Source organism: Mycteria americana, chromosome 3, assembly GCF_035582795.1.
Source record: "Mycteria americana isolate JAX WOST 10 ecotype Jacksonville Zoo and Gardens chromosome 3, USCA_MyAme_1.0, whole genome shotgun sequence".
In the NCBI taxonomy this organism is placed as follows: Eukaryota; Metazoa; Chordata; class Aves; order Ciconiiformes; family Ciconiidae; genus Mycteria; species Mycteria americana.
In genome coordinates, this window is record NC_134367.1 from 105,026,393 (window position 1) to 105,049,646 (window position 23,254).

Sequence of the window (23,254 nt, forward strand, 5' to 3'; positions counted from 1 at the left end):
ACTTGGAATTGATTAATGGAATTTTTGATGGAAAAGGAGAAAAAGGTAAAGCCATTTTGAGGGCTTAAAAGTATTCTTGAACTCTGTTGAAATGAATAATTGGGCTTTTTGGGAAATATATTCACAACTGCAAATTGCAATCAACACGGGAAAAAAACTACAAATAAACAGTCAAAATATGGAATTAAGCAAAAAAAATATGCCCAAACCATTTCATAAAACAGATAAATTTATGGAACTTATTATTACTGGTTTTTAAATCTAAAATTGCCCTATCTGACACTAAGATCTTCTGAGTTATCTGATATAAGTGTATTCTACCGCAGAGACTAAAGAGGTCCTGAAAAAACATTGTTGGAGACAGGACTGAAGAGAAGAGGGTAGGGAAAAGAAAGGAAGGAAATAAACAGTGAGGACAAAATGGAAATTAATGTAAGATCTACTAGCTGTAATATTTTTTCAGTTTCTAGAAAATTCAAATGACTACACCTTGAAGATTGTGAGAGACATGATATCAGAGTTATGACTGCATAATCTTGGACTACAAAGGAGATTTGCATTATTTTATCAAAGAAAAGGTAATTTGATTTGCCCTGATTCTCAGGGGAGAAGCCAGCAGAGTTCCCATTCCTCTAGGAATTCCAAGAAAACCTATTAATTAGTCTCTGATTCATAGAGTCTGACTCTTCCCCCACTCTGGATTTGCACTCGAAGATCTTCATTAACTGACTCATATTAAGTGAATTCATTTCATACATTCCTAATTATTGTCAGTACCCAAGTGCAGGCACACTAGATTTACAGAGAGTTGTGGCAATTGCTCACAGAAATGAATTACACAACTTACAGAAATGGGAAATGAGAACAGGCAATTTGTGCGCTTGTGTAATAACCAAATGATCAAAAATAGCCTAAATAAAGAGAATTGATCATCTGAAAGCATTTTTGTAGACATGCACACCAGGAAAATGTTTTTGCCCGTAGAAAAAAGCCAAGCAATCAAACCAGAATTAGAGCAGAAACGCATGCTATGTGGAAAATCTTTCTTGATAATTTATGCTTTCAGCTCACAGTGTCAGGCTTGCTTTGACCATCTTTGATGCTTCTTATAGTTCTAAGAACTTCTTACTTAATTTTGACCTAAAATTCCTGGGGCTTGGTTTTCTGTGGGATTGATTTTTGTTGGCTCTTAGGTGGCAGCATTTACATGTTTGTTTTCACAGAGAGACAGAAAGCTGGATCAAAAGATCTGTATCACTTCCAATTAAATGGGAGCAGAGGAGCATTGTCTATCAGAACTGTTACTGTAAGCAGCTGCTTACAGAGTAGCCAGGATCCTGTACTTAAAATGCACAAAAATAAAAAACATTCTCTAATTTAAAGAACTCTTTGCACTAGTGACTTATTAACAAATAATACACAGCTAAGTCTTGCTGCAAGGCAGATTTTCCTTTAATTTGCATCTACATCTTCATCATAGCTGTCAGGCTCTTGGTAAGTATAAAGTTTTAAAGTTTTATATTTTTAAAGTATAAAGTTTTTTAAAGTTTTAAAATATTTGCCTGACTTCAGACATCAGGGCTTTAAGCAAAATATTAACTATTTGAGAGCTCCTGGTGGAAAGTTGTGAAAGTTAGAGATGTGAAACTATTGAAGCATCTATCACAGGGACTCACATATGGCACATCTCCATATTACGAGGTTCTATGAAAATCTTAAGAAATGACATCATATGACTGGCCACGAGCACTGTAATTGTTTTAATGCTATCACATATGGGTTTGTTTCCAGAGTCTGGGCCCAGATTACCAACCTGTGAAATTCTTGTGAAATTCACAAGAATAAGTTCCTTTTCAATTAAATAAGAGTGGGAATGAATTCTCTGTAACACTGCCTTCAGAAACAGGTTTTTTCAGATCGTTTTCTTTTTGTCTAGAGGAGTTCACCTATTGGCCATAAAAGAATTGGGATTATAAGTAGTGGATTGGAAATCAAACATGCACAACTGTTTGGCTACAAGTTAAAGTCCCAAGGGTCACGCCAGACTTTCTTTCACTGAAGATAACATTCCTTTGTTTGTGGATGGATATATTTACAAGTGGATTAGAGAATGTTTAAGAGAGTTAGCTGGTTACACGCATTCTCTTAACCCCTCCCCATATCTTCAAATATTTAAAATGATATATCAGAAATTTAAGAATAAGGTTATATGACTGCCATATCACCACATTACTTAAAATAGTATTCTTTGTCTGCTTTCTTAGGTGACTGTTGTGACAATTACATTTTCACAAATATTATGACTAACAGACCAGTTTTTCTGTGTAACACTCCTATGTGATATGATTTTCTATGCCATATTATTTTTTTAAGGAATTCAATAAAAATATAAACAGTGTGCCTCAAATTACTCACATCTGAATTTGGCAAACCTGTGTGCAACTGAAGGTAGGGAACTAAATAAATCAGGGTCCTTTTGCAAAATGTATAATTGGGATAATCATAATACTGCAGCCCATGGGGAGGAAGAGTGGATGAGGGAGACATGAAAAGTTAAATTTCTAAAAAAAGTTACAGAAAATAAAATCAAACCCTGTAAAGATTATGTTATTCCCTTCTCCCTTGTCCTAATCAATAACTATTGATACAGTTGAGAAAAGATGCTTAAAAGCCTGTTTTGTGACTGCTGCTTAGGAAACTCATAAATTAAAAAAGAAATTGTAGCAATGTAAGTCTTTCTCCTTTAAACAATGGAGAAAATTGTACACTTTGAGGCACACCTGACTCTAAAACATACTGGGGATCTTTCCGCGGCAATTAGACTGCATGCCGCATATGCGTGTTTCATGTGAATGATGCTTAAGAAAGGAAGAATTAATGGGAACACTGATTTTCATCTATTCATTTATAGTAAAGAAGCTGTGGTCTTTTAAAACCTTCTGGAACATTTGAGATACAATTATTCAATCTTTTAAGGGACTCCGGGTAATTTTGGTTCAGGTTTCTAAGCGCTTCCCAAGCTGTTCAATCAGCTGCCCTTTGTAAAGTACTATGAAAATGTAAGACATGATATAAATGCCATGTATCATAATTAGTAACTCACAAGTTTACTTTTATGTGTACGTTGAGTATTTTGGACAGGAAATACAGAGAGAGACCATACGTGTACTTCGGAAGAGAATATGTTATGACGAAATGACTTGGTCAGAAGACTCCTTAAAGACAGCGATATAGGAAATGCTTTATCTTAGAACAAAAGCATGGTGACTTCTGAATATTACATCACCAAATGAGGAACCCACAAGCAAGACATAATTTTTACTGTAAGTACCACTACTATAGACAAATACTTGATTTAGTTAAACGTTACAGGTTTTAATCAGTTTCCATAACCTGAGATGGTGGACTAGAATGTAGAATTAGATTGACTGATTAATAATTAAATCGGAGAAAATGCCTCAATGATGTACGTATCCGTTCTAAATAAAGGTGTCTTATTTTAGTTAATGGCCTTTCTTTTGAAATGTTGAGTTTGTAGTAAGGTCTGTTTAGATACAACACTTGTGTATGTACTGAAGATTTGCTCTGTCTGAATGGCATAATTTAGGCAAATTGCATCAGTTATCCAGTATGCTGTTATTGAGAATGCTTATTTGGGAAGTTGATGTCCTTAACTTTGATCTGATCACAAACACCACTTAAATACTGTGTATATTTATTGACATATAACAATGTGATGATTAATTTGGAGCTTGGAGATTAAGAAACTGTTGAATAGACTGATCTTTATAAAAAAAAACCCACACTTAAAACATGCTTTCACTTAAACATATCAGGATGAGTAGTCCCTACTATAGTCAGATATTGGAGGTCCTTGTGTTTTTATTTGGGAATTATCAGCAGGTATGTCAGTTTTGACTGGAAAGTTTTCTCAGGCCCTGAGGAAAATCCTAGCCAAAATCTGAGAGAGAAAAAATTAGTGCTCTAGTGCTTAGACCACACAAAAGAGGAAAATCGTTTGTAGATCTCTATCGGACTAGGGACTCGCACTGTAGGTTTCTGAAATAGAGATGAATCTTTTGAGCCACCACAAAAAGAGCTATTTGGGGTTTACAATATTTCCTTTGCTTTTGTGTATTTTTTGTTCTGGTTTCTTTTGTCTTTCTTTTTTTTTTTCCCCAAAAATCTTTAGAAAATGTCTGCTTCCTTCCAGTGTGACGTATGAGTGGTTTTTGTTTGTGAGCAGGAATTTTCTCTTTCTGCTTGGCTGTCTGTAGCCCTCGTTGAGCATAAGGGTAACCATAATCTTGAGTAATTGTGTTGGATTGGGGATAAACAACTTATCACCTTTATAATGGAACCTTTAGTGCCATGTAGTGGAACTTTATTCTTTGATGCAGTTCTGTTGTTTGCAAAGTTAGGTGTCTCCTTTGGATCACTGTCTACTGTTCAACATTTCTGAAAGTGAACTAGAATTTATCTTCATTTTGAGTGCTTAATTATGCTGAAATGATGCTTTCCAAAATACTTAGCCCTTTTTATTGAAGGAGCACTTTTCCTTGAATTAATTGAATCCTTTATCTTATACTCCTTTTACTGCTTTAAGGTGTGTACCATGGATGTGAATGTTCAGGCTGGAATTACTGATTAAAAAGCCCAGCCTATGGTGATTTCTCCTTGTTTTACTTTCTTTCCTTCTCTGCTCTCTCAGAGTACCAGTGATTACATACTTTTCTCTAGAATTAGTTTAACATTGCTTTCTGAAGCAACGTCAGAGGCTTTAGATAACCTGTCAACCATTAGCATTACACTTGAAGAATGAGTAGTTAGGAAGACTACTTAGGAATCTTTAGAAAGCTTATGAACTCAAGCATTTATTTTTAAATACTGAAAACAAACACCACCGTCACCACCACTAAATTATTTTCTATAAATTTTTATCCCATGATTCTAAAAAGTATGGAAAACAGCTGAGGTAAATTATACTGAGGTACCAAAACTGCTGTAGCACCCAAGTGCAGCTGTTCCATAGCCTGCAGCAGCACTGCAAACTCATGACAAATGAAGAATACATTTGCAAAGTCTAAAGGAGACCTCAGGCAGGCAGAATGTAATTACCTAACTAGAATTTAAGTAAGGCTGCAGGACCACCTGGGAAGGAAGGTGTTGCTCACTGTTAGTAGGGTGCCAGGCAGGAAATGTTTTTAGATTATTTACTACATAGAGTAACCTACAGTGCAGTCATAATTTAAAATTATAGAATACTAAAGAGAAAAATGTACAGTGTCAGTAATTTTCAACCTAGTAATGAAGCATAATGGAACAGAGCCATCATGCTATATTATGCAATCTGCATTTTATAGAATGTGTGAATATAACTTCAGTTATTTGCTGTCTATTGGGTGAAATTATACCAACTTAATATTTAAAAACAAAAAGTACTTTTCAAAAGAAAAGGGAAGGAAGTAGCAACTCTGTCCTCTCTGAAAAGGAAGTTTCATATAGGGGCTTGGATTAGTAGGACACAATCCTTTTCTGTATCTATCTGTGGCATTAAATCTGAAGCACATCTCAAAAGAGAGTTGGTGCACCACATACAAGAGGAAAGTGGAGGTAAATATTAGCCATGGGCTGTAGCACAAAACCCTTTCCATATGAAAAAGAAAACAGAATGCAAACAAGCCAACAAGATCAGATGTGATTTTCTTTGAAGGTTGTGTCTAATAGACATTTAATCTGTACATCTTTAGGGTTATTGATGCTATTTCAGTATTTGCAAGACAGGTGTTGCCAGAAAAGCCATAATCTAAAATGAGAAAGGTGAACTAAGAGTGGAAATAAGGAAAAATCATAAACAGCCTAATATCACAAACAGCACCTCAACTTCTTTCTCTGAGGACACTGGAGAAGCTGAGGTGAAAGTCTGTTAAGAGAATGGAAAAGAGAAAATATTTCTGGTATTTGCAAATGCCTTAGGAATAGGTATTATGTTTGAAAAGAGAGGAGAAAAAGTAGAAGGCTGTCCCAGAACTGGCACTCATTGTTTGACTAACTGTTCGCCTTGCAAATATTTTTGGTACATACTAGATCATGCTCCAGCCAAATGGATGATGTTTTATTCTTGTAGCCTCTGTTCCATTATTCCATTGGTCTTCAAACTTTCTAGTTTCCTAGATTAGTTAAGGAGCTGCATCAATAAATATAGCCAGGCATTTGTCAGCCCACTACAGCTGTAAGGACTTAGTTTGCAGAGATTATGTAAATTTACGTACACTTACTATGTATGCTTTGTGTTTCTCCTGGCCCTTGGTGAGAATTCTACTGTGGTCAAGATTTTAAATTTGGAAGTGTATCAACTGTATGCAGGAACAGGAGAAAGCTGAAAATTGTCAGGGAGAAGATAATGAGACAGGGTTTGAAAAAGATAGAGCAAAAAAATAGATGGAAATTAATTCCTAATACCTTTAAAGTATGAAGTCAAAAAGATAAGCAGTACTGACAAAGCATGTTTGAGAAGTTGAGAGGCATCATGTTGAGACTAAGTAGATTTTTCATACTTTTATTTTAATGTGGTTGATCGACATAGATAAAATAGATGGTAGTTTAATTTTCTCATATGTATAACCACTTCCCATCTTAATTAATCTGGAATTAAAAGAGAGAGTTTACTTCCTACATCCACTTCTGGAAGAGAAAGGAACTGCTCTATGCTGGCAGGCAAATTCATATAACATTCAACACGGTATAATGTTGAGATCTTCAGTACGATGCGGTAAACCACAAAATAACATGAAGACAAATACCTTTTTGGCCTCCTTCCACTGTTTTATTTATTACATCCTTCTTCATTTTTGACTGGTAGAGGGGAAAAAAAAGCATGTTTTAAAGTAGTCATGATCACTTTTTAGCAATTTCGTGTTTTGAGACAATACTTACTACATGAAACATTACAGTAAAAGCATAGAATTGTCCATGCATGATTTTTGAGTTACTCAAAGTGAGCAGAGTGGGCTGGCAGAGAGATTGTTTTATTCATGCAGTGTTTCCTGTAAAGATAAAATGCAGGTTACCAGTGAAATGCAATATACTGTAGTCAGGGATTCCACAGTGGTCTAGCACAAGTTTGCTGGGTTTTTTTTTCTACCTCGTCTTTTCACATCCCCAGGACTTTAGGCCAGGATCTAAAAATTCCTTTCATAACTATTCTATCTGCACACTTTGACTAACAGAACCCATAAAGCTTGGGCAGGTTCTGGTTCCTGTTGATAGAAACAGTCCAAAATATTTGGGCAAAAGAGTCCAGTGTGATTTTTCTGAATAAGCACTGAGTAAAAATAGCCATGACTTTGAGTTTTGGCCTCCTGAAGCATTGTTGTGGTAGCACTCTCCTAAATCAAAATCAGTGACAAAAGTTGCAGAATATCAGCCTATCTTCAGTGTTCAGCTTCTGTTCCTAGTGTTTTGGACGGAGATGGAGATCAGCTGTCTTTGGTCACTGTTTATTCTTTGAAATAGCATGACTAGCACTTAGTGGATTAAACAGATGCTATGTTCTCTGTAAATTACTGTAACTGTCACAGATGAAATGCTGCTCTGCAGCTGTGCAAGGATACAGTGTCAAAGCAAGGGGTTCTAGTGGTGGGACCAAGGGAAGGTGAGTGGCTGAGAGCCATCGGCGACGAGGCTGTGACATTTAGCGCCGAGCCTGCATGGACTGGGGAAGAAGAGAGAAGAACCAAGTACTAATCCAGGCAAGAGAGACCCTGTTGTCAGAAAGATGGTGCCTGGCGATAGAGCTTTCTTCAGAGAGCTTTTTAACTCTCACCTCTATCAGACTAGATCAAACTGACCTCAGGACAGCTCTGCAGCTTTCTATCCCTGTATGCTTCAAAGAATTAAAGCGCTTTCTGTGCTTAGACTAAAGTAACCCCACTTCAGTAAAATAAGAGACAAGTGTGATAGATAGGGTTCTGGATTGTTACTTCAATCCTTCTGCTGAAACGCCAATAATTTACAGTGCAGCATTAACAGTAAGGTTTTTTCTTTCTTAAACTTTAGTAAAATCAGCCCTCCAAAAGGAAGACTATGTCTTTTAGTTCTTGAAATAAATCCATTGCATTGCAGGGACACTTAACTAAGTAATTGATATTTTTTATTTTATTTTTTAAAAAAGACTCATGTGTTCTATGTCATGAAACACTGAGAAAGATTTTTAAAATTGCTCTCTAAAATATGGTTTATATGTATTCTGCAAGAATCTGGACTTTCAGATCTATAAAGACATACTGGTTTTAGGCATAAAAGCAAAATTCCTTTGCCAATCTATACTTTTTTAAGTAGAAATACATTTTAACTATGAAATTTATTTAAGAAAAATATGAAATTAAAAACAAAACTCGGGATGCATGAACCCACATGAAACAGCAAAAACATTAAATTGCCAGCTAGTGAGCTTGAAGCATCAAATTTTGCAAAGTTCTAGTTAAAAAAAGTAGAAAGAGAATCAGAACGTTTTTAAAAAGAAAAAGAACATTGTTTCTGTGCTCCATAATATCTAAAATGCTTTAACTAATGTCTAAGTTAAAAGGAAGGCATTTTCTCCCCTACCTAGGGTGCATAGCAAATATCGAGCTAGATGGGGTGCCTCTTTTTTCTTAAATTGAAGCTAAAACTGCAGAGCTTCATTCTTTTCCTGGGTGAATAGTCCTTTTGTAGCAGTTAACTTTGCATGTGGCCAGGGGCCACAAAGTAGCACTTTCTAGTTTTAGCTTTGCAGCCACATCTTTGATTCTGGCTTATGAAATGGATTTACAAACAAGAACAATGACAAAAGTCTACCTTGAAAATCTGCTTCCAGCAAGAAACTGCGTTCTAGAAATGCGTTGTCTATATAGGGGTCTGTGCACGTGTGAGGCCACAGCGCTGGTAACGCTCCAGTGCAGGAAGGACTGAACAGGAGAGGTGCCTACATGTAAGGTTGGTTCATGTGCTCTGCCTGTTTTGGGTAAAAATGGAGATATTTTAAAGATACTGTTTCGATTTTAAACAAATGTTTTAATACATATAGATCCATGAACATCACTTTCTCTCTGAATGAAAACACGTATCTGAAATATGTTAAAAATTAACTATCATGAAGAATGAAAGGTTGTTTTCATTACTACAGGATATTTGCTCTTGGAATTAATAGACAAAAGAATTGTGATTCCTGGAAATTAAATATATGGCAGTCAAGTGATAGTCATCAAAAACTACAAGTTTGATTTTTGGGTCAAATAAAAGGCTGCTAGTATCATCTACAGTGTCTTACCTGAGGGGATATTCAGGGAGACCAGTATATCCCATATTAGTTATTTAAATATTAACCTGACCCATGTTGGAAGAAGAATGCCTGTTGGTGGTTACATGTAACAAAAAAGCCATCACTTCTTTTTAATCTCCGTATAAACTAATTTAAAAGCCCAAAGTATATCCTAATATCTCTTTTGATCTGGATTCTTTTTTTTTGTCTTAGTCTTAGACTCTTTACAAGTTAGAATAGTCACTTATTTAAAAGCTTGATGGCAAAATCAAGTGATTCAAAATACATAAACTTAACTAGGAAACTATTTTATTTACTTTGGGATCAGGATTAAGATTATAATATAATGCTTTTTACTGATGATATGTGGTGGGAAGAGAAGCCCAGAGAAGAATAACATTTTTTCCACAAAATAAATTAGTAGTTTTAGGAGCTGTTGTACTGGAACAATATATTGGACACAGATAGATCAGCTATAAAGCAACTTAAGGGAGCTTATAACCTCACTTTTTTCTGCTACCTGATAAGTATATAAGTCTCCATATATAAAATCAGTGGGATTCTATACAGGCATAGCAATCCATTCAGAATTGATTGACAAATAGAAGAAACCCTACCAACCCTATGTTCTAAGCCAAAATATGTTGCTTATTTCTGTATTTAACATGGACCAAACCTCACACCAAAGCTGAAAAAAATTATCTTCGTTTCATATGTTTGTACTAAAAATGTTATGTGTAGATTATTTATGAGAAAAATTATTTTGACTCGTTCTCTCCCTCAAAGACTTGAGTAATATATGCTGTATCATATTATAAACTGAGCATCTGTTAATACCAGAAAAAAATCTTTCTTAACAGTCACTTGAACAATGGAGTGGTGGTTGCTGAACTGTTCATTTGAAAACTCATTGAGTTGCACAGTAATCACAGAATCTCCAGTTTTATTATCCTTTATGCCACTGAGAAATGCCTGCTGTTTTGTCATTCTGTTTTCGTTTTCATCATGTTCCAAACCAGAAATGTATCACTGTCTAAAAATGTGTTGGTAGGTAATAGAGAAAGGCAAGTGAAAGGTCAAATCTCTTGCAAACTGGTAAAACCACATAACTTAAATTTAAATAGAAACCACATTATATGACCAGAGATACACAACTTACGGATTGTAATATAATTTATAAAATAAAGAACATTATCATTAAGGGCGCCTGGGATTGTAACACTGATGAATAAGGCAAAATTCCCATTGACTTGCCTTTAGATGTGTGCTGGGTTCTTGTTTGGTTGAGTTAAGGGCATTTGTTTGAGTTTTTTCTGCTGCATCTAATATCTTTTATTTTTTCCCACTCTTCACAAAAACACGTGTACAAAACAAAAACTCCTCAGTGGGAGACATGCCTACATAATGATTTTATCTTGCTAATATTGCCATTATTCCCTCAAATAGATCTTTCAATTTTCCTGCCTACCATTTGCTTTATATTTGGTCACAAAACAACTTAGTGATTGTGTGCACTTATGTACACACAGGAAAGTTAGTAGAATGCTGAAGAAAGTGCTGTCACCATGCTCTGTTTTCTCGGACTTGTAACTTTACCTCCAAAGGACTCTTAAGAGGTTGCTGCAGGATCCCTTCCAAGTCTCGGTCTGCCCCCATTCCTTGGTTGATGAGGATAGCTTCAGAGACGTTACCACCATACCAGAAGTTGTGGGAGGGATGCAGAGGTCACACCAGAGGTTGTGCAGGTGATCTTTATCACATGGAAGACAGGAGCGCAGATTATATCCCCATCTATAAACACATGGCTTGAGGTTGTGCAGCCTCAATAGCTCTGAGAGTTGAATCTTCATGCACTTTTGGAGTACTCTCATGGTGTAAGTCAGTCAACGAGGCCATGGCAGCTGCTGGCCATACATCCTAACCCACACATATACTAGAAGAGATCTACCTTCAGACCCACTGTTCCTCTCACATGGAGAAAGCAGAGCCTTGAACACCTGGTTACACATTCAAATAAGAGACTGTATTTGACTATTACAGTACCAGTGCTGCCCAAACTGCTTCTGTCCAACTCTCCTGTAGAAAGGGAAGCAGATCAGCAGGGTCCATCTGTAATGTGCACATGTTGCTGGCTGAGCCTGATGTATGTAGTCTCATCTCTCACACAAATAAGCATTTGCTTCCAAAGAAGTCCAGGCAGGCAGAAATCAAACACTGGAGCTGAGTGCAACATTTTGAAAATCACAATGGACTTGTATTATATACTTTTTTTAAAGGTGTGCTACCTCCAGTATAACCTTGGCTATTGCAAAGAACCAAATCAAATAGTGAAATGATATCCACTACCAGTTCATGTAGGAAAAGGTTTCTAAAGTTTTCTTGAGGCCTTTTTTTAGAATGTTGTGCTGCTTCAGGTGAGAAATTGACTACTTTCAAATGTCATTGTTATTATTTTAAGAAATTTTGAAAACCATTGGTCAAGAAGAGTATAAAAAAAAACCAGTTGCAGAAATAAACTGGTCTGGGACTGAAGTGGAGTGTTGCTGGTGTATATGCAGAAATAACATGATGAAAAGTGATAGGCATAACTATACTTTTGCTTTAATTTGGAAAACCCTTGTAAAGAATAAACTGTAGGAGACTGAAAGTAAAATTCTATTAATGTATGAATCACTGCTGCCTGGATTTGATGACCTCTGGAGTGGAAATTCCTATGAACAGAAGAGTTGCAAGAAAATGGCAGAAAGGGCCTCACTGAAGATCTCCGCTGACGTAGCTCAGCCCCCCTGTAGTCGGTATTTCAGAATATGAGCTGTACTTCACCATCTGTCTTCTGGGCCACGATCATCTCTCTTCAGACCGTCAGCAAACATAGAGACGCAAGACACTCAGGAGATGCTGCACGCTACAGCTTCCCATGTTCTTTGTATGTGCTGCTTGGAGCTGAGTCCTTTTTGAGGCTGTGGCAACTACCACCTAATGTGACCGCAGTGGCTTTATGGTGGTTCTGTGGCTTACTGAGAAATGGCCAGCTCTCAGCCTGTGAACCAAAGTAGAAAGTAACAGTACTCGTCCTCTTCAAGGTGGGACAGAATTCTTGCCTTTACCAAAGTGTTTGATACAAAAGTAAAATTAAGTGTAAAACTCTATTGAAATCAATAACAAAACTCAGCGAAGCCAATGTTTCACTGCAGATACTTAACTAGACAGTTTTTCTTCGTCATTGCCTGGGCGCTGCACGTGAACTGTGCTGCCGTTTGCCTGTAGAGCAAGTGTTCTGGGAACCTTTCCTTTAGCTACTTAGAGCTGCTGCAAGAGCCTTGGTTCTCTTGCTACATAAATGCAACTTGATATTAAAAAATCCAAAAGAAGCTGATATATAACCTGTGCCTTTTTACCAAGGGTAAGAAAAGATTACTTTAATGAACAAGGAATTGGTAGCAATGGTATATTTCTGGTATTCTTAAAAAATATACAATATATATATAAATTGCATCTGAAAAACCTATCCTTTATGAATATAAGGAGAAAAAAACTGTTTTAGCATAAGTAAAGTCCTCAGAGAGAAGAAACCATATGTTACTGACCTTGCAAAATACAAATTTTTGGTCATTTATATGCTTCATTCGATTAATCCTGTCCTCATGCAGACTGAAAGGAGGCTGGGATACTTATATTCAAGAATCTGCTTCAGGTTTCTATTCAGCTGTGGTAAGTATCCAGCAGAAGGGGACACCACCATGAAAGCTCACCCAGACTGCTATTGTGTGATAAAAAGAAGGCACGCAGATGAGGAATGAAATCCTGTATAGAAGTTTTCTATAAGTTACAGGTGCTATTGCTTCCATAGAGAACTGAGCACTCGTGCAAGGAAGAGAACAACATCTTCACAATCCAAAAGTGCTTAACACAAGTGCAAAGCTATGGATTAGGGTGGCTTAAAAGATCAAAGTGAAAACTGGTGGATATAAAATGCCTCTCAACAGAGATGTAATGACAGGAAAGAGAAATGCAGCTGTATCCAGGAAACACATTTATCAACAGGCTTTGCAAAAGTACTTGGGATTTCTAGTAAACCATAACAAACACTGCAGAAACCCTGTTTGTATCTGTGGGTGCAAAACAGCTTCTTCACAAAACCTCAAGTGTATTTAAAGCTATGGGGAGACAGGGCTGTAACAGGACAGTGATGGCAGAACTGTGGATGCCTCCAGCTGTATGAGTTGAGAGTGCACTGTAAGGCAGCCTGTATGACAGATCTCTAGACAGAAAATCATCAGCTCTTAAGCAGAGGGTCATTCCTGGCACAGGGTGGCAGTCCTCAGAGTTAAGAATGGGGGGAAGTCTACTGTCTTCTCTACTGAACTCCCAACCATCCTTTCGAAATTCTCCACCTAGGCAGGCATTTGTCTGGGAACCTCTGTGTTGGCTTCTCCAAATTGTATTCACTGATCCATTGGGCGCTGTGCACTTTTCATTTTAAACTAACATTAAAGTGAATCAGAGCTCTGTTTCCCATAATCTATGGGAAAAATGATGGGGTAGGAACTTGGCTTTTACTGAATTTATTCAACACTGCATAGTGCCTTAGCCATGCATGGCTTTTGTGCATGGATGTAATTATGCCCTGTACTCTAGCTATGGGTGTCTATTTGCATCACTGCAGAGTTAGCATATGGTAACAGGGATGTACGACACCCATGAAAGACTAATGCCTTCATCCAGGTTGGTTGCAGACAGAACTAGACAGCAGGAATGCACATCTGGCATAGTGGGGACAAGGCTGTGTTGCTATTCTTTGCTACCATGAATTGGAGATGGTGAGAAATTTTTTTGAGGTGTAATAAAATGTCTTTGATGACAGAAACCAGTTCTTCAAGAAAAAAACCTTTGCTCACAGGAAAGTACCAGTCTAACTAAAACTTCCCATGGGAACCTGCATTTCAGCTCCACCATGGACACAATAATGCAACTACTTGATACTGCCAGGCTAGTTAAGGTGCTGGATCGAGCAGATAAATACCGTCTCTTCCATATTCCAGGTGAGGGTCCTGACCTACAGGCTACTTGCATTTGCAGGATGCGTGAGGGTCTTTTACTTAGTACTTAACAAAAAAAAAAAAAAAAAGAAAAAAATTTTAAAAAGTTTTCATTCTCACAGTATGTGGAAGAGGGCATTCACATGTGTGGGAAGATCCAGCTTCTGCCTACCCGTGCAGTCAGTGCACACGCTGCCTTCTTAGTTTCGTTTCAGCAATTGCCTGGCTTCTTAGATGCTCCTCAGCGGCAAGTAAGTCACATCAGCCTCTGACACCCTTTAGATGAAACAAAGAAAGGTTTTTATTTACCCAAAGTAAGAAGAATAACTCTTAACAGCAGAGAAAATGGAGATGGAAAAATCCTGAAAAGAAAACATTTAGATAACCCAACAACCCACAGTCAGCCCATGCCCACTCTTCTGATTCATTTTCCTAGCTCTATCCACAAACACGTATTTTGTTCCCTGTGACTGCCCCAGAAAGGGTTGTCCTCCTATTCACTATGACGTTTTTTCTATTTCAAATGGGAACAAGCACAGCCTCTTCTGCTATTTCCAAACACGTATTATAAACAGAAGTATATTGTAGGGGAAAGTAACCTTGCTAACCTATGCAAATATCAGAGAAGAGTGTGAGGATTATATTAGAAAGGGTAAAAAAGAGATAGTAGTATGAAGAAGCAGAAAAAGGGTATTCCCACTGCTTTTTAAATCTGTCTTTAAATTATTTACTTGGCACTTTGACAGCTCACAATTTAAATTTTTTCATTCATCTTAGTATTTAATCACAATTTTTAATTATATTAGTAACTTGAGGCTACTTCTTTACTCAGCAATAGCTTCATCTTCTATTAATAAACGGCACATATCCTTGGCTTTGACACTTACTTGCTGCGAGTGTTTTGGCTTTGGTAGAACATGCAGTCCAGGACATCGTTACTGCCTCTTAAACCTCAAATCTTCTCAAGTTATCAGTACAGTGTTTCACCCTGATGATGATAACTTGGCATAAAAGTGTTTGATTTTTACTGTGGTTCTTAGTGCTACTTTTGCTAAAAATACCGGGATGAGAGAACAAGTTCTTAAAAAAAAAAAAGTTATTCTAAAAGGCATTCTTCCAGGTGATTTTTCTTCTCCTTAGTCTGGAGAAGGGGCAGCCAGGTACCTGAGAGCTGTGGGTTGGAAGAATGTTACATCTCAGTGTGTGTGACTGAAAGGGTTTGGGATGAAGGTCTCAGGTTTTTTGCACACCAAATGAACTCCCATGCTGGGGTTACAGTGCTCATGTGGCAGTGGGCTGCATTGGTTTGGAGGCTGCTGGGGGACATAAGCCAATGGGCATGACTTCGTCTGGGATGCAGAGGCCATCCAGCCCAAATCCAAAAGGGAACAGTAAAAGGTCTGGGACTTGCTGAGCTATCCACTCTCCCCGCCGCTCTCTGAAGTCTATGTGGCTCTGTGAAGACTGGAGAATGTGGCTTATGGGGTCAGGAAGATTGACCATCTCTCTGCTGAGCCTCTGAGACCAATCTCCTGTTTTTGCAGGCAGCGTGTCAGATGATAAATCTTTTTTATAAATTGACCAGCCTCTCTTTTACAACATTAGGTTTTTGTTCTTATCCTCCCTATTGAGAGTTTGTTCCAGAAGCTGGCTCTTCTCATGCTTTTTGTGATTTCCAGCCAAAATTTATTCACAGAATGGTTTTGTTTTTGTGCCAACACGGTCCATTAGCTCAAAAAAAGTCTTTTTGATTGATCTACACACAGCAATCAGATGTCTTCTCAGCCTTCATTTTGCCAGAATAAGTGAGCTGAGCTCTTCCAGCTTCCTCTGACACAATCCATCTAGGAGTCTTTTCTGCTCCCCTTTGGGTTAATTTTTGTGGAGCACCGATGACTAGAACTAAGTGCACTTCTCCTCTGATATGTCACTGGGGCCCGTCGGTTGGCATGCAGCACTCTGATTGCACTTGCTGGCCAAACCCCACCTCCTATGTATTGTTGATACTAGCAAAAATAATCAATATAAAGAAGATGGTGGATTTAACAGGACTTCTAATAAATTTGGTTAAAACACGACTAGAAGGGACCAGCTTATTATGTGACGCTTCTTTGTATTCATACAGTGATAGCACCAGGATCAGGAACCAGAATGCGCTGGCCCAAATGGGCAGTGCTGTTTATAGCATATATATATATCTGAAAGAATCAGTACCCCAAATATGAGATGTTTGGTGGCTTTCTGCTCAGGGGCTGGCCATTTTGGGTTCCTTTCAGAAAGCGCTAAATCTCCCCATTCACTTATAGGAGACCTACTGCTCATAAGAATCTCCTTCCTACGGCCACAAAGCTTATTTTAGACTGAGGTTGAAGCAAAGGTTTAAGGATAATTGGACCCTGAATAGTCTTAGGCAGAAATGTAACATTCCCTGTGCAATGTATTGCTTTGAACAAGAACAGATCAACAGCAAGAGGAAAAAGAGAAGCATCAACTTCCCTCCCTCACAAGCTCCAGTGTTACATATACCTGATATATGTTTGTCAGTTTACCCGTTACAATTAGAAAGATTCACCACAGTTACAAGATCCAGCCTGGGCGCTTGCATTAATAACGACCAAGAGCACTCTGTGGTATCTGAAGAAGAGACAGAAAAAGAAACATGCGTTCAGTGTCCGAAAAGTAGAAGAAAATGTGAGGGAAGAAGGACCTGGAATAGCAGCTAAGGACTACAGCTATTGCATCTAGAGTTCCCAAGAAATGCATCAAGCAGGGGGATTAAAGGAGAATTTTGTCTCTTCAAAAAGAAAACTTTCTAAAGAGAAAGGAGGACAAAAGCTAGCTACTCTTTTTTCCAGTAACCTCAGGCCAGAGGCAGTGGATATTATTTAATAACCTACAATTAAAGAGCAGTCTAATTACCAGTTTGTGCTAAAAAAAAGTCCAGAGAGTCACACTCTTTGAAAGAATGAAATTCTGAGAGGATTAATTGCATGTGAAATACCCAAAAGAGAAATTGATTTAATATTTGTAAAAAACCCATGCTTTTTTCCCTGTTTATGGGATCCTAATTTTGAGATCAGATTGCAGTAGAGAGACCAAAACTGAGAGAGAAACATCGTATGAGATTCTGACTTACGTTTAGAAGCATCTGTGTTAGTTTGCCAGGCTGCAGAATACTCTTGGATGAGAATGCATGTTTTAGAAAGGTGATGGCACAGTAGATTGGGCTGACAAACAAGTCTTATTAAAAAAAAAAAAGAAAGGCTTGACAAAGTAAAAGAAAACTTCAACAGTTCCTTTCTCATGTGGAGTGAATATGCAAGAAGTAATGTGAAAGTTTACAGGAAAGTTGCAGGAAAAAATGGGGAACTAAAGAACGCCTGGCCTGCGATAGAGCTCCTATTTTGGCAAGAAACCAAACTATCTGTGGGAAGCTGTACCTAAAAGGAAATTAAGTATAAGTATTCTGCACAGTGAAAAAGATTGTTTTGTGGAAATTGCTCAGATAGAGAGCTATTTCAGATGACTGAAATGCCCCCTTGAACATGAATGGAATTGTTGTTGCTTATAAATTGGATATTGATACCCAGGTCAATATGAAATCTTAAGTCAATTTGAATACAAACGAAATAGTCCAAGTTGTGCAGTGGCGAACTCAGTTCCGTAATAGCTATATACAAGCTAAATGTAATTGCAAAGCAGTCTCTTGAAAACATAGAATTTTACTTATGTATTGAGGGAGACAGAAGCTGGAAATGCGTGTGGTACTTCATCTCGCAGGGAGAATGTATAAGCTAGAAGGCCGGAAGCACTTGGAGGTAGATAGAAAAACAGATTAAAAAAAACCCAAACTAAATTAAGATATAGACAGCAAAGAAAAAATGAGAAGGCAAATTTCACAAAGAAAAAAGAAAATTAAAATAGTCGTTACATTTGCAAGAGAACACTAAGGAAAACGTAGAGCAAAGATCAGAAGTTGTTAAACGTACGTGCATGATTAAAGAAACTTTCTATCCGTGATCATGATATCCATTACATGTTTTGGAGATTTTAGAAACAAATGTCCATTACAAAGGAGAAAAAAGGCCCAGTTCTCTCAGTGCAAATTTACAACTGAGTACACAAAGAGCTAAATCGCAACCTGTTAAAAATTTCTTGTCCCCAGGGAACTCCCTATGTAATGTTGTCAAGTCACTATTTTCTAGGTCCCTTTGATAAAAATGGACATAACAGCACTTTTCCACCTCAAAGAATTAATGAAATAAAGAGCACCTCACAATGTTTAACATACTTATGCTATTGTAATGAGGCCAATACACCCATCTTACCTAGCTAGACTTAGCAGTCTGTACTAGAGAGAAAATTTATGGTAAGGACTAAAGGAATAAGCCAGTTTGAATAATTGGCATGCCTTGCATTGTAAATTAACGGGTTACTGTGTTTTGGCTTGGTTGATATTCTGGTTTTGAATATGGTGGGTAAGTGGGTTTCTATCATAGTTCCGCTTTATCCAAAACCAAGCTGTGCACGCTTTTATTCAGGTACACTTTTTTTAGTGTTTGCCTTCTGTGCTTTGCTGCAGTTCTTATTTTCTGAGAGCTGTGCTCTGCTGAACGCCCGTGGAAACTTCTTAAGCAGGTAGGCTGCTTCTGTGTCATGGTATGGGGGAGTCCTTGCCATTCCCCTGGGCTCAGAAGCAGATGCAGGCTGAATGCCGCTGCTGTACGGGGGCAAGACGCAGGCATCCACCATTCCCTTGTCCCTACACCTCTCAGACCCAGTTCCCATGCCAAGGAAAGCTCAAGCCCGGAGCCCAAGCATGAGCCATGGCATGTTGTACCTGGGCGTTGGTCTGAACGCTCTGTGGAGCAGGACCCTGGGGCGTGCCAAGGCACGCATGGGAACGTAAATATAGACACAGCCATAGACAACGTGAGAACTGAATGCCTGTAAGTTTTTAGGCTTCCTTTGAAGTCGATGGGAATTTGCCTGAATAAGGTATGTGTAAAAATGGAATTAAAGTGTTCGGTTTTGGCCTGTTAGGACATGGATGCCAATAGTAAACGCTTTATTGCCGAAATCACAAGCAACTAAACATTTGGGGATTAAGAATATTCCACCCAATGGCTTGATGGTTAAAGCATTCACAGGGAGGCAGAAGACGTGAGCCCAGATCTCCTCTCCTGCCTCTTGGGTGGATGCTTCAGCTACTGAGCTGCACCGAGTGGTGCCTTTTAGCTCTTTGTTCTCTCCCTTTCCTTCCTTCCTTCCCACTTTTACTCTGTCCTTGTCGAGTACTTTAAAAAGCCCACCAAAACAACATCTGGAATCTGAACTGTGGACAGATCCTCCCTTAAGAGATTTCAATCCCAGAGCTCGACAGGGTTTAGTACACTTCTTTTTCTGTAGTGTTGCCCAGTGGCTAGTTGATAGCAGTTCCTGGAAGACCGTTGTGAGTTCCTCTTGTGGGTGATTGACTTTCCCCCTATGTTATATAGGGAACCCAGGTTCTAACATTGGTCTGCAGTTGTGTTTGAAATGTGACTAAAGCTAGATGCATCAGCGCTAAGCATGGTGACTTTTAAATCACTGTGTTGACTAAGCCCAAAGCCCTTAAGAGCCAAGGTGAAATCACAAGAGATAATGACCAAAGCCTGGCTGACTTTGTTTACAGTGATGTAATCGAAGTCAGTGGGATCGCTCCAATATGCAGCAACTGAGGAGAAGTGAATCTGGACTGGAAGAAAGACTGGGTCACCTACCCTTGTCCTCCGCTATGGCAGGCAGCTAGACCATGTAATTCCTTTCACAAACTGGTGATCCTCCAGCCTCCAGCCTGACGTTATAAATTCTGTAGCATTAAATGAATATAAGTCTAAGGAACATAAAGGTACAGACTTTACTACTGCAGCATCTTGTATGCCAGTATGTCTGCAGTAAGGGGCCTTAGGGAACATTTACGGTAAGATAGGGAGCCCCATGCTGCAGGTCAGAAATTCACACATTTGAATGCCAGTAGTCTGTTCAGCTAAGTGATAGCTCTATCTTTGTTGCGTTATAGGAGTGTATAAACAAGTTCATTAAGCTACTGGTATTTATTCCGTTATAATAAACTGCTTGCAATATACTAATATAATTTTTAATATTATAGTAATACATAGAGCTTAGAGCTAGTGTATAAATGCAGTATGTGTAGATAATACAGATGTATACCTATCTAAAATGCACAAGCGCTATATTGAAGGATGCATTGCTGTTAGTTCATCAGTAATTGTTATAGATGGCTTTAATGTTATTTACTTTAAGAGAAACATGGTTAGGTGTGCCACTTTAAGTATAAGTTGTGTTTTTCCATATACAGCTTTCTGTTAAATATTCTACACAGCAGCTACTGTGCATATGTTCTTCCCTAAGTGATCATTTTGAATGGCTAGCAGTTCAGCAGTTATCGACAGGTTACTTTCTTGTCTAAAAATAGAGGAATGTGTGGATCCTTGTACACAGCGGGTATTCAAGCCATAATGAAAGTGATTGATGATAAAAAGCTTTCTTTCTACTCTTCTGTCATCAACAACCTATTGGGATCAAGAGAACACTGGGATAGAAATTAATCTTTCTTGAGTTATTCTAAACAGTCAACTGATGGGAGATTTCTTTGATCTCGTTCAGTTGAAATTGATTAATTCTGTTAATTACTCTGTTTGAACTGAGTTAGCAGGAATTTTCTGCATGTTGCAGCATCCTTGATGGTTTGTCTTCTTGCATGCTAAACAAGTAAACTTGGTAAAGAATTTGAAGGGAGGTGGTGTCACTGTAGTGTTTGCTGACTAAGATTGATGATGACTATCAGTGATAAATATCTGTAGAAGTGATCAGATGTAATTTGTTTCTGTACTTGGTTTTTTCATTGAAACTGTCATTGGTTAAAATGCATAAACAGTCCTTGGAGCAGGAACTCATGTCTTCCTCTGCCAAGTGAATACATAATCACTAGGCTAGGAATGCTTTCTCTTTTTCTCCCTCTGTCCTTTTTCCACCTCATGAATCCTGAATTCTACAGGAAGAACCGGGATTACATTAGAGTTCTTTGATGCCTGCTGGATTACGGGATTGCCATAAATCTAAGGAGGTCCCTTGAATCTCATGCCATCTCCTTATTACCCTGATGCCTGTTGAGTAGGTTCTGATTAACATTGACAGTGGGGGACTAATCTCCTACGTGGAGTCTGGTTTTTGCAGTAAGCAGACTGAACCTTACAAGCTAGAGGAGACACTTGGGGTGCTTGGGACTGTAAGAATAGTCTGACATACACCGAAGGATTTGCCACATACTGAGGAGATGGCTGCTTAAGGTTCGTCAGCCATCCTGAAATCCATTTTTGCTCTAACTAGCTTTCAGTCAAAAATAAAATTAATTTATTATACTAAAATGTTAAGATTAAAAAAAAATAAATCAGTGACTATTTCTGGAGAAAGGTATGAGACATGAAACAATAAAACATGTAGCTACATCTCCTTCTAGTGAGGCTTCAAGGTGATTTGTCTTTCCCATGTAGCTAGTAGGCACTTAAGCCAAAATAATTTCCAGAATAATTGCCACAGCCCTCTGGTGCTGGGATCCGGTTCTCTTGCATCTTGCCTGCCACAGGTTAGTCTTTGCTCTATAGAAACGCCTTTGGAGTGCCCTTCTGTGACAGTGTAGGCTCAGCTGGAAGTCAGCAGCTAACTGACTGAAGAAACCCTTTATGCAATAGGAAGGCAAACATAATGACAAGCTCAGTACTTGCTCTGGAGGTAAACAGGTCATTTGCCTGTTTTCAGTAAAATTCTTTCTGCTGATGGCAAGGGAGGTTAAACTTTCTAAGGACCCAAGTGAGTATATTACTATTTATAACACTCAAGTGTAAACCTTATTTTGCACAAAATATGTAAGTGAGAACAACCAATACAGCTCAGGAACGTTTCCTAGAGACCAGACACCATCACAGGACAGTGCACTCGAGTCCAGTAATGTATTAGGAGTGGTGATCTCTAAGCGTGGCTTGCTGGAACTGGGGGAGTCCCAGTGACAGGCTCTCTCCAGGAAGGTGAAAGATGTGGATTTAAACTCCTTTATGCAGAAGAAATAATTGGAGTCCTTTTTCCCCGTATCCTGAGAGAGTCTTCCAATCATTGCACTATTGCATAAAATCTGGTGGAGGCGTTTCTTTTATTTAAGTTTTAAAAGAAAGTGGTAACCATCCCTACATTTTACATAAAGTCTGCTCTGCTAGCCTTCCAGAAAAGCCTACTAAATAAACTCCCCTGAGGAGATAAGTAAGGAAGGCTTATTTTCTGGATCAATTGGGCCTAAGAATGCCATTAGTGTTGAGTAGCATGGTGGGAAGTGTATTTGGGTCCAGAAGCAGAAGGCTTGCTAAAGAACACTAGTGGTGAAAACCGAGCCGCTCCACAGAAATTAAAAGAAATAGGTTTTTTGGATCACAATTTTTCATATGGGCGCCTCTGTCCAAGTCGGATGCCATGTCTGTCCCCTGCGCAATGATATAGAAAAACCCAAAGCAGCTGACATAGAGGTAACTCCAGAACGGGAGGCAACGCAGACGTGCCATGGAAGTACTGTATTTGAGCCAGTGTGCCATGCTGAGAGGTCAGTTACTAGTTTGAGTGTGCTGCTGTGAAGACCACACCTGCCCTACCTTCAGGGGCTGGCAATATTTTTGTGTCATGCTTCACAATCTGATGCATGCAGCAGCTTGCTCTGAATTCCCACATGGCTCCTTGTGCGGGGTTCTGCTGTGATGTACAGGTATATCCAAAATGATTCACATCTGGATTACACGTATTTCTGTAGATTTGCTAGCAGGATGCAGGACCTACTCCCTGTAACTCTGTAAGTTAGGAATAAGGGATA

General features: G+C 38.4%; 1 protein-coding gene across 1 annotated transcript in view; it reads left to right on the plus strand.

Annotated features, from left to right (window-relative positions):
- Positions 1-343: 343 nt before the first annotated feature.
- Positions 344-23,254, plus strand: part of KCNK2 (potassium two pore domain channel subfamily K member 2) — a 110,572-nt gene continuing 87,661 nt past the window's right edge. The window contains exons 1-2 of the mRNA XM_075497422.1: positions 344-578; positions 3,130-3,323. Coding sequence (XP_075353537.1) covers positions 3,290-3,323 — 34 coding nt within the window. The 5' untranslated portion in view covers positions 344-578; positions 3,130-3,289. The remainder of the gene's footprint in view (positions 579-3,129; positions 3,324-23,254) is intronic.